General features: G+C 34.3%; 1 protein-coding gene across 2 annotated transcripts in view; it reads left to right on the forward strand.

Annotated features, from left to right (window-relative positions):
- LOC127874837 (FERM domain-containing protein 8-like) overlaps nt 1–13,140 on the forward strand; it is a 39,110-nt gene that overhangs the window by 962 nt on the left and 25,008 nt on the right. Inside the window, exons 2-3 of one of the 2 annotated variants that reach the window (XM_052419476.1) lie at nt 6,720–6,816; nt 7,042–7,080. In XM_052419476.1, the coding sequence (XP_052275436.1) occupies nt 6,720–6,816; nt 7,042–7,080 (136 nt within the window). The remainder of the gene's footprint in view (nt 1–6,719; nt 6,817–7,041; nt 7,081–13,140) is intronic. The other variant, XM_052419477.1, reaches the window with a different exon arrangement.

A 13,140-nucleotide genomic window follows, 5' to 3' on the forward strand; every position in this document is an offset into this window, starting at 1 on the left:
AACACTGTATCGCGGTACGTACCGCGATATTTTACAGAATATGTATCTGTGAAGAAAACAGCAGAATAACAAGTTTTACAAACTTTATTAAACTCAATAATCAGAAAACACTGGTATCATAGTATGACTAGAAACTGTAAAAGAAACTGTAATAAACTTGATAGAAGTAGTCATTGTTATTGTTCGCGTCTTTTTCTAAAATGTCCGCCATGTTGTTAACAATAGCTGTGACTACGATCTGTGTAAATCGAACGCTTCAAGGGCATGTTCAAAATGCGGAGTCAGCGGGCCCAGTATTGAAAATCCGTAGCGTTCTGACTCTTCCTCGACTTATTCAGAATCTTAAGATAACATGATTCGGAAGTGCCATGCTTTGAACGATCGTATACTAAAGAAAGAAAATAAGAAATAGAATAAACATTTTTTTGATAATTATGAATTTATTTGCAAATGAAATCTGTCCCTAATTCCAAAAAAGGTACGGACCCATACATCGCCGTATTTTAAACGTGAAAGTTAAACATCTACAAGTGGAAGCGCTTGCTTGACCTGGATATTAACGGATTATTTATTTAGCCCTTTTGAATCGCTTCTACATTTTTCAAAACGATATCTATATCAAAATAATTATGTAATGTATTTATATCTGTGTTAATATAATAATATTTAAAAAACCGGTGCGGCAACGCCGTACCGCGGTGCGATTTTTTTCACGACATGCACCGCGATATACCGGTATACCGGTGAATCGTGACAGCCCTAGATATAAGTCACTTAATAACAATGGATTGCAATAATATTTACATACCTGTGTAGATAATTCATTTCTCGATAATGTTCCGTAAAAATTATGTAATGACACTTTGAATTTTGCACGCCTGAGCAATTTAAATCCAACCACTATTCAATTTTTCAATATCTCTCGATTCGCTCGCTGTGTAGATATAAATCGATAACACGACCTCGATGTAAAGCATCTGGTTTAAAGTGGAAGAATAAACAGCGTAAAATACAGTTTGCGTTCGTCTGTTGTGGTGCAGCGCGTTACATAGTAAACCGATGTTATACTTTTCTGGATTAATTTAGCATTGTTTTTTTCTAAATTGACAATTAAAAAGTTCTGAAATAAATTACATCTTTTATTTTTATACTGTACATAAATAATATTGATACAGATCGTACAGTATACCGTCCTTTGTAACGTAGAATGTAAGTACATAAAACAACACAGACAGAGGTGCGAAAAAGACATGCATAAACACTTCCTGAAACTTAGAACAGTGAATAGAAACTGCACCATATCTGTTTTGAACATATGCTTATTAAATCGACACAGTTTAGCATACTAGATCTAGTTACGTAAAAGTCGGTGTTAAAAGCTCATGTTAAATAAAATTACGCGTACACGTTACACCGTAATGCCTTCTTCTGATTGGTTCATATTTAAATCAGTTTCATGACATGGCTACAGGTCAGTGATTGTTTTGCGATTTAAGCAGAAGTTTAACTGAAGAATTTATGCCTTTCTAACTTCGAATCGACGATATTTGATGTAAAAATGAACTTCTGAATTAAAACTGAATGAGTTGGTAATGTTATTTTGCAATTTTACGCAAATTGATGAAAATTTAAACTTTCTGGTTTCCACCACAAAAAAGGTCCTTCAACGATGAGACGTTCCAAAGAATTTAGCCCATATAAAAAGTATCTCTAAATTCTTTGCGCGTCTTATAAATGAGACTAAACCACCTCACAGCATTTTATTCTGAGGAAAATAAACATAAAATTTAGACATGTCTTATCCCATTCTTGATTGGTTGACTGTTACTCTTCCCCCGATTTACTAAACCCAACCCTTCGAATAACCCTTGTTGATTGGATGGATCGCTCATGCATCTACCACATGTCACAGCAGAAGAGTGCAATACACAGTTTGTGATGAACATGTGCAGATAATAACCTTTGGGAACAGGAGACCTCATTTCATTAAGCAAGGCTCGAAATTAACACTCGCAAAATGCGAGTGAAAAATACTGATTGCGAGTTAAGTTTTAGGCCACTAGTACTTTTACGAGTAAAGAAATAGTAAAAATATATATATCTAAATGCGCTCGACGTCATCAATGCTAAACCGTAGGTCAATATATAGAAAGCCTAATACCCGTATGCGGTAGCGCGCACTTTGTATGTAGACTGGTATACTTGAAGTACAGATGCGCGGATTGTTTTAGTTCAGAGAAGGTGAAACAGTCGACTATTCACACGAGTTCATTGAACTTGAACAGACGCGGTTTTGAAGTAAAAAAACAACTAGTTTCTTTATGCCCACAGATGAAAATAACAATTCGAATGATGTAGCAAAGTTTACCGTTGAGTTAAAAAAAAAGGGAAATTTAATCCTTGTACAAAAACAGGGATAAAAGGGAAAAAAGAACTTAATATAAAACTAAAATTTGTTATCGATGAAAATGATCACGTATATCAAATGTTCTGCTAGGATTGTGTGTGGTTGATGATTGACCGGACGTCATTGCTATGTAATATATCGAAAAGTAGTTACAGTAAATACATTAACAATTCATTTCATTGGTGTAATTGAGCTACTAATAATTATACGGCTTTCATTGAAAAAAAAACCGTCATACCTGTCAAGTACGATAAGTATTTTGTAGAAGTCCCACTCAACAAACGACATCATTGCTATTTTTTTCAATAATCGAAAATCCAGCAAAATTTGCGAGAAAGTTTTTTATTTTGCGAGTTGGTATTTTAGCTGCTTGCAATATTTTGCAAGTAGAAAAAAAAGTTAAATTCAAGCCCTGCATTAAGCATACGCGATCATATAACCAGATGTTCTCTATGGACAAACCACATTGGTAATATGACACCTAACACTTTTATAATCAATTATATAAACCACGATACACATTCAATCCGAACTTGTATCCGTTATGTACCTTGGGAAATTGGAATTACACTTATATAATCAATTATTTAAATTTCATTATATACCATATCTGTTCCCGATAATTGAACTACATTGGAGAAATGAAACCATACTTCCATAATCAATTTTTCAAACTTCATTATATATCCCACCCGAAGATTCTATTTTAACTATATATAATATATGTTACTAATAAAATTCATTACATTACATTATGATGAAGGATGTATTTCTAGAATATTTTCTTTATAGAACTGAATACATTACGTTATAATCACTAATGCAGTCACTAATGCAGTCAAATCCAAACTAGGCATATTTATACAGGACAGTAGGTCCTGTTAAATGGGAAAAAATACAGGACCTCCTCTTTTTTTACAGGACCTACTGGCGACAGCAGTGATAATTTTTCATTTTTAACCAATGAGTTTTAAAAGTGCACATGTGCTGAAACAATGAGCTTTTTCCATTATCAATAAAAAAAACTTGAAACATCAACAAATTTTTAATGATTCATAAACATTTTATTTTCTAAAAGTCATTGTTATAACTAAAACACATGGCATTAACACTGAGTTCCAAGTTCAATTCTTTGAATAGAGCCTTTAAAACAAAAACTAGTTCGAAATAGATGTACTTGCCTCGCTGACGCTCTCGGATGATGCTACATGTACACATGTATTACTTTCGGCAATTCCAAATGCAGCCTTCAAAGGGATGCGAACATTTGGATGGTTCTACGTCGTCTTATTCAACCTTGTAGTTCACCCACAAAGCAGAGAACCAGTATGAAATGCAGATACGAATGAAGTAGTATGACGCAGTACACATATAGCCGGTGTTAAAGTAGAAATCACCTTTTGCGTTCCGATAAAATGCGGAAAAAATCGGGCTGTGTTTAGTATTGACAAGTATCTTTCCGATTTTGTCTTTCTTGAGAATCCATGCGCTTTTTTAGACGCAGATATTTTTGTCACATGCGCTTTTGGTCATTTTAATGCGCAAATAACGCAAAACACACATGAAAAATTATCACTGCGACAGTATAGTAAAATAACTTGGTATCATTGCTGGGATCAAGGTGATTATGATATAAAAGGATAAATGATTAAAAAGCTATTAATTTCAAGGTCAAACATTTGTATCTGACGTTAAATAATAATACACGCCATACATGGTACTAGTCTTGTTCAGTTAAAACATATTTAAAAAAAATGTTGAACGCGTGTTAACAGTAAATATAAACGGGGATGGCTCATTTGTAATATCTTAAGAACATTTTCCAACCAAAGTAGCTGATACTTGTTTACCTAAGCTACACTTAGCGCGCATGTCAGATGTGGGTCTGGTCAATACGGCCTTAACCGACAACGGCCTCAATAAATGACAAACAGCCTTTTTCATGAATGGACATTGACAGCCAAGATAATAACGGTTCGAATGACAATGATCATTATTATACATTACTATTGCTATTACAACCACACAAATTGATATGTGTTTCATTTAAATTTTAATAATCAAGTTTATGATTATCTTGTTAAGCGACTAGGCCGTCATGGATTTGGACTGTCCTGACCCGCATTCGTAAGATGCATAAAAATGGACCAATCAGGTGCCCTCGGAAAATTCTGTCAGCAGAAAGAGCGTTGGTACGGAAAAGCATGTGTATAAAGACGCTTTTTTTGCTCCTCAGAAAACTTTCAGAGCCTTTAACAAACCTATACAAACCAAAGAATTTGTTCTCTATTTTTACTGAACAATCGGTCCTGTATATTTGACCGACAGGCCGAACTTTACAAAAATTTTACAGGGCATGACCCTCGGTCCGGCCATGTTTGGCTGAGACTGCTAATGAGCAAATTAAAACAACTAACATGATGTGGTGTGCTCGCATAATAATGATATTAATCTAAAATTTCAAACACTTCAATGGTTCATGAATTTTTTTGAGTTTTTGCAATGGAAAAGACAGAGTATCCCAAATTTGAAAGTATGCTATCGGTTATCCCCCAAGAGATTGATCTCGTGTCTAATCAACCAATCGTTATATAAAGACTTTCTACCAAACCTCCGTATGATAGATCGAATCGTCAATTCAGAACTTCGGATTTCGGTTTGATAACGGTTTTTTATCAACTTTTTGTTTTGAGCATTTATCCACAAACAACACACACATTTATATCGATGGTAACAGGTATTATGTTTGTTACGCTGTTTTAGGCAGATTGAATTCGATTTTATAGATAAACTTGAAACTTATTTTTTTTTACATTGAATTTGGTTTAATCAGTAAGAAGGCTGAGCTGTACATATGTTCCCATAAAAGCTCAGAGCATTCAAGAAGAACTAATATGAGTACATACGTACTGCTCCAAGATCTTCTTCCTAAATTATTAAACCACGTGAAAAATAAAATCAAAATGAAGCTTAATTATTGTATTTCATTCATCAAATAAACCATAATTAATTAACTTTCTTTTTACCATTCTGTAATTGTTTATGGATGTTTCATGCCACTGATTTTTGTGTTGAAAACAGGTACATGTAACTGTTTTGTCCCAGTAGTAATTAAGGGTATCACGTTTACAGATTTTTCTAAACGTTTAAACGAAATGAAATAAACGAAACGATACCGTTTAAACGGTATCCATACGTCCATTTTAAAAGCATCAGTGCCATCACATTTCCAAACTGAAAGTAGTGATTATTTCCGGAAGTTATATTTAGTTCATAACCCATTCGCACAATGACGTCATATTAAAACCAACTGTTCTCGTCGTTGTCTAACCATTGGGTTACGCGTTTTCTACTTACATGCAGTTATATTTTGTAACAAAGATGAATTAATATTTAACCCACATTTCTTCAATAAGAGTACACCGGTGTTAATTTTTTTTATTGTTTTACTTAACAAGATGTACATCAAAACGAGTATCTGTTCATTAAATTAAAAATGAATGACGATGAATAAACAGCAGGAAATTTTCCTCATGCACTTCATGCCGACGCGCATTGAATGTTCAAGACAATTAGGGGCATGATCATGCAAGAAATAGCGGGAAACTTTTCCCGAGCACTTCGTGCCGATGCGGGTTAAATATTCAAGACGTCTAGGTCGTGCAGGTGTATTGTTATTTCACGGTACTGTGAATAAGGGCCATCTGGCGCACGTGATACAAATACGAGTCGTTTTCAGCAGCTTTTAATGAGTTTTGCAACATCGTAATGTAATGAACTAAAATGGGTTCTGTTGACATTGACTGTCATTTAAACGTTTACTGTTTTTGTAAACGTTTTTGAGCAAAACACGAAACGCCATCGTTTAAACGTGATACCCTTAGTAGTAATATATCGTGAGACATGTAAATAATATTGTTTTGTTGTAAATCACATTGGGAAACTTACATTGTATTGGACTGGGCATGTACTTTTCCCAATTTTACAAACAAAAAATGCTGCTTGTAAGGATCCAAAGACACTTATTGATTTTTAGCTCTATCAGGTCAAAGGTCAAGATAACAATGGCTTGTAGATGGATATTCTTTCCACACCATATCTTATATATCATATCATAAAAGGGACAATATAAATTAAGGATCATATAGATTAGTCCTGAACAAGGATGACCTCTACTATTTCTAAAATCTGGAGATAAATTGAAGGTCAAGGTCAAATGAACACCTTTGATGTGAGATTAGGGGGGAGGGGCAATTATTTTTTTTAAACATCTCCTGTTTCAGTTAATAAGCTAACTAACTCATTTTTGCAGAAAAAGTTGGAGGGAGGTCCTTCCCTGGATTATGGCGATGATTTAAGTGAAGACACTCGTCTGATGTATGAAGGATATGCCAAAACTATGGATCAAAGTAAGTTTATATGTATTGGAAATGTATAATATTCATACTCAATCAATGTATTGTATTATTTGTAGTGATATTAAATCAGTCATCTTTTTTCCTAACCAAACTAAATTATTGTTGTTTTATCTTCAAACCAAGTAAAAGTATAAAATATCTTCTTCCTGCCATCATAAACATTAACCTAATGATTCCAGATTTTTTATTGTTTCTGTTGCTTTACTTTTATAATAGCAAAGCCCAGTGTAAATGAGAAGAAAAAGCCTGCCGAAGGTACTGGTAAATTTATGTTGTGTCTCCAGATACAATGTAAATATGTTGTATTGCACTCTACCTTGACAGAAACGTGTTGTTCTCATGGGTTGTATCATGCAAGTTGAATCTATGATTTGCATTCATGCGCCTGCATGTCTAGTGAAATATGCCGTCTCTCAATCCATAAAAGTCAACACACCGTAACAACACAGTCAAATTTTAATCCATGATAAAAAAAGTCATAATAGCCGTTAGAACAAGGATTTCATTATAAATTGGTTTGATCACACAAAACACCTAAAATAGGAAGACGCACATGAAAATGTCAAAAAAACAAAAAAGTTTGATCCTTCTTAAAAAGGAAAGATTATATTTCCCACTGATGCTAAATATTACAGAAATGTTTGATACTTAAACAAACATATGAGTGGTCATAAGTAATCCCTGCAGTTGAATGAAATTTAAAACACAGAAGCTTGTATTTTATATGAATTTTGTTAAGAATATCTTCAGATAGTTTACCTGTTACCATTCAGAAGTAAAGTGAAACTGGCTATGTGCAAATGTCATAACTTGCAGTCTGTTCATGTTTTATGCTGTTTGCTGCTCATCAGTATCTAACAGTCAGAAATGAAGTCTTTAAAACTTTAATCAACATTGTAGTAAGAAGTCTTTAATCAAATTTAACTTTTTAAGGGACTACAAAGTGTCAACATACATATCTAAGTGGTAAATTGATAATCATATATTGTGAATGTTTGTTTTATCTATGTGTAAGTGAGATCCTTTCTTCTTTTAGTCTTTTGTTTTTTAGTTTAAACTTGCACTTTTTCATTTCCATCTCGTAAAATTATGTAATTAGAATGTTTTTTTGCACCAAAATATAATACTAAATGTTTTTCTTTGGGCAATCAAAATACTTGTACTGAAGAGACAGTTAAAACATTTGCATCTGTATCATGTTTGGCTTGTTAGATCACAACTATTACCAGTCTTTTTAGCTCATCTATTTTTTGAAAAAAAATTATGAGCTATTGTCATCACCTTGGCGTCGGCGTCGGCGTTGGCGTCGGCGTCCGGTTAAGTTTTGCGTTTAGGTCCACTTTTCTCAGAAAGTATCAATGCTATTGCATTCAAACTTGGTACACTTACTTACTATCATGAGGGGACTGGGCAGGCAAAGTTAGATAACTCTGGCGTGCATTTTGACAGAATTATGTGCCCTTTTTATACTTAAAAAATTGAAAATTTTGGTTAAGTTTTGCGTTTAGTTCCACTTTTCTCGGTAAGTATCAATGCTATTGCATTCAAACTTGGTACACTTACTTACTATCATGAGGGGACTGGGCAGGCAAAGTTAGATAACTCTGGCATGCATTTTGACAGAATTATGTGCCCTTTTTATACTTAGAAAATTGACAATTTTGGTTAAGTTTTGTGTTTAGGTCCATTTTATTCCTTAAGCATCAAAGCTATTGCTTTCATACTTGCAACACTTACTAACTATCATAAGGGGACTGTGCAGGCAAAGTAATGTAACTCTGACTGGCATTTTGACAGAATTATGTGCCCTTTTTATACTTAGAAAATTGAAAATTTGATTAAGTTTTGTGTTTAGGTCCACTTTATTCCTACAGTATCAAAGCTATTGCTTTCATACTTGCAAGATTTATGAACTATCATAAGGGGACCGTGCAGGCAAAGTTATGTAACTCTGACTGGCATTTGGACGGAATTATGGGCCCTTTATACTTAGAAAATTGAAAATTTGGTTAAGATTTATGTTTTGGTCCACTTTACCCCTAAAGTATCATAGATATTGCTTTCATACTTGGAACACTCACAAACTATCATAAGGGTACAGTAAAAAGACAAGTTGCATAACTCTGGTTGTCATTGTTACGGAATTATGGCCCTTTTTTGACTTAGTAACTTTTAATATATGGTTAAATTTTGTGTTTCGATCCACTTTACTTCTTAAGTATCAAGGCTATTGCTTTCAAACTTCAAATACTTACATGCTATCATGAGGTTACTGTACCTGGCAACTTGAATTTTACTTTGACCTTTGAATGACCTTGACTCTCAAGGTCAAATTATTAAATTTTGCTAAAATTGCCATAAATTCTTTATTTATGATTAGATTTGATTGATACTTTGATGAAACTACTCTTACCTGACATACCACAATAGACTCCACCCAAACCATCCCCCGTGCACTCTCCCCCCTCCCCCCCCTCCCCCCCTCCCCCCCCTAATTTTTTTTTTTTTTTTTTTTTTTAAGATCATCTCACAAATGACCACCACTCCCTCACACTATACCCCCCCCCCCGCCCCCCACCCCCGCAATTTTTTTTTTTTTTTTTTTTTTTTTTTTTTTTTTTTTTTTTACCACCACACCCTCACACTATACCCCCCCTCCCATTTTTTTTTTTTTTTTTTTTTTCGCTTTTTTGGAAGATAATGTAATAAATGTCCACAACCCCACACTATACACCCCTCTTCACTCCACTCCTCCCTCCTTTGTGATTGAAAATGAGAGTCCCTTCACCTTTAAAAAGAAAATAGATGAGCGGTCTGCACCCGCAAGGCGGTGCTCTTGTTTAAGTAAATCACAGTAATCGAGAAACAAAATGAGGAACATTATGGAATTCATTCCAATAAATACTCTTTAAATTGGATCCCAAGTATGTGACTGTAAGGTTAATACATGTTTTTAGAATGATTTGTTGTAAATTGCACATAGCTGATTAGTTGTATGCCTGTTTTAAGAAAACTGGGCTTAATGCATGTGCGTAAAGTGTCGTCCCAGATTAGCCTGTGCAGTCTGCACAGGCTAATCAGGGAAGACACTTTCCGCTTCTATGGTATTTTTAGTTTCAAGGAAGTCCCTCCTTACCGAAAATCCAGTTTCAAAATGTAGGCGGAAAGTGTCGTCCCTGATTAGCATGTGCAGTCTGGGATGACACTTAACGCACATGCATGAAGCCAAGTTTTCTCAGAACAAGGCTAATTTGTGTGCCTGTTCTAAGCGATTTGTATCCCTGTTATGCACATCTTGTCAAAAATCACTCAACAAAATTTCCTTCATGCAGACTTGTCCTCAATCACATTCCTTATAAAGAGTTAAGGGATGGTTTTCATCACCAATAATAATGAGGCACTGACCTTTATGCATAAGATGATAAATTTTAAAAAGTATATAATGCTTTGTAAATTTTCAAACTGGAATCAGGTTACTTGGAAACAAGAATATCCCACTTATTGTTACTGGTTTGTTTTCATTTGTGATCCGTGTGTTGTCATTGTTTACCATTATGTTGTTGTTTGTTTTTGATGTGTTCTCATTGGTTACCAGTATGTTGTCATTAGTTACTAGTATGTTGTCATTTATTACATGTTTGTTGTCATTTGTTGCCCGTATGTTTGCATATATCTCCTTATACATGTGCTTGAGTGTTACGAATGGAAAAAAATACATGCGTTTATTCTATTAAAATAGAGGTGACAAGTATCAGGCTTATGTTGTCGAGCTCCAGACTAGCCTGTGCCTTTATGCAATTTGGACAGGTGCTTCCCTGTATGCTAATTAAACTACCAAATCTTGTGCGGCTTTAAAGCAAACAGAGTAACTCTTGACCCTACTACGCAGATGCCCAGGTTGGTTTGGAGCTTCGCTGGCTGCATGTGACATAAGACCCATTTTGGCTTGACATTACTCATAGATGTTGAATTTTCTGACATAAACTGTCAAGACATGGCTGTTTGCAAGCTGAATAATTGATACATTGAACGCTTTACATCACAATTTGCTAGAACTTGCAGTAAGGCATAAAGCTCTAGCTCTTCATAACTTATATACACCCATTGATCAATCCTACAAAACTTGGAACTTAAGTGGTGTTGCGTTAGTTTATTTAACCGAGGATATGTTTATAGCAACACCGATAATGCTTTTATCCCAACTCAATAATTTTGTTATCAGTATCATCAGAAATGACCGAGTTGGTTCATTATACAATTGTCAGTGGTTCGATCCCAGGTTGGGTTAACTTTTTTTTTTACTTTTGTTTTCTTTCTTTAATTTCATTCTTGTTTTATACTGGAGCCCTTTAGTCCTGTTGTTTACATTTATCAATTTTAAGCATTTAATCACAAACTTCAAAACATGCCGAAATCTATGAACAAGTACATGTAAGTTATTAATGATTAAGGTCGAGTTTGATACTGTATGGTATTATGTTTGTGATTAAATATTGTTTTTTATTTATGTCTTTTGGTAAGCTTTTGTGATCCCAGTTAAGATTGTAAACAATTTCTAATGGTTATGCATATTTCTAACAATCTATGTACCAGTACTTGGGTTTTGCCTAATTGCTGTATTTTATGAAAATTGACTTAGACGGTAGGGATAGTTGAAACAAAAAATATCTGTTAAAAGTGGGTTGACCCCCTTTGTATGCTCCCCCAAAAAATTTATTTGGGGGGGGGGAGCATATAGTCGCCGCTTCGTCTGTCCGTCCGTCCGTGCACAATTTTTGTCCTGGCTATTTCTCAGCAACTAATGACCAGAATTCAATGAAACTTTATGGGAAGCTTCGCTACCAAGAGGAGATGTGCATTTTATCAGCGGGTTCTGGTCGGATGATTTTTCACAGATTTATGGCCCTTTGAAATTTTCCATTAACTGTACATATAGTGCTATTCTTGTCCGGGCTATTTCTCGGCAACTGATGACCAGAATTCAATGAAACTTTATGGGAAGCTCCACTACCAAGAGGAGATGTGCATATTATCAGTGGGTTCTGGTCGGATGATTTTTCACAGAGTTATGGCCCTTTGAAATTGTCCATTAACTGTACATATAGTGCAATTCTTCTCTGGGCTATTTCTCAGCAACTAATGACCAGAATTCAATGAAACTTTATGGGAAGCTTCACTACCAAGAGGAGATGTGCATATTATCAGCGGGTTCTGGTCAGATGATTTTTTACAGAGTTATGGCCCTTTGAAATTTTCCATTAACTGTACATATAGTGCAATTCTTGTCCGAGCTATTTCTCAGCAACTTATTACGGGAATTCAATGAAACTTTATGGGAAGCTTCACTACCAAGAGATGTGCATATTATCAGCCGGTTCTGGTCGCATGATTTTTCACAGAGTTATGGCCCTTTGAAATTTTCCATTAACTGTACATGTTCTTGTCTGGGCTTTTTCTGCCCAACTACTGACTGGAATACAATGAAGCTTTATGGGAAGCTTAACTACCTTGAGGAGATGCGCATGTTATTTGTGGGTTTTTGATAGATGATTTATTTAGAGAGTTATGGCCCTTTGAAATTTTTAAGTTACTAAACCATCCATCGTATTATTTTGTCCAAAGTTATGCCCCTCAAGACGTTTCCTTTTATCTGAATATATAGTGCAATATTGTGACCAAAAAAAACTTTGGGGAGCATCACCCGTCTCTGATGGTTTTTTGTTTTATTTGTGTTTTATGATGACAATACGTAGATAAACACATTTGAGCAGTTTCGCAGAATTCTATTTGACAGAAAAAAAATTAATTATATTTATGTGGTTACAATAGTAAAAAATGACGTTTTTTGGGGTGACATAAAAAATATAAAAAACAAATTTCTCAAAATTTAACTTGTGTACTCCATTTTATTGGTGTGTGTGGTTTAATTAAATGGTATATGATGTATCTTAGCTTATATAATATCTACATGTTGCCAATTTCATATGTTATTAATCAATTTTACGCAATTACAGATTTTTCAGTTTTATTGAAAAAGTACATGTTATATAATGGTAAATAAAATCAAAACAAGGCCGGTGACCCTATGTTTTTATTTCATTTTTCATACAGTATTTGTATATGTATCTTAAATATAAATTTTGGACAAAATCTATTTGATGGAAAAAAATCATAAAAACTGCAGCAACACCCCTTAATGGTATTTACTTAAACAAATCTGTATAAAATAATGTGGGGAACTTTTAAGTAAATTGATGTAAAAAGTGTTATTGGTAGTATGTAATTATATTTAGGTTAATTTATGTAAGATATTTA

This window comes from Dreissena polymorpha, chromosome 3 (assembly GCF_020536995.1).
Source record: "Dreissena polymorpha isolate Duluth1 chromosome 3, UMN_Dpol_1.0, whole genome shotgun sequence".
Lineage (NCBI taxonomy): Eukaryota > Metazoa > Mollusca > Bivalvia > Myida > Dreissenidae > Dreissena > Dreissena polymorpha.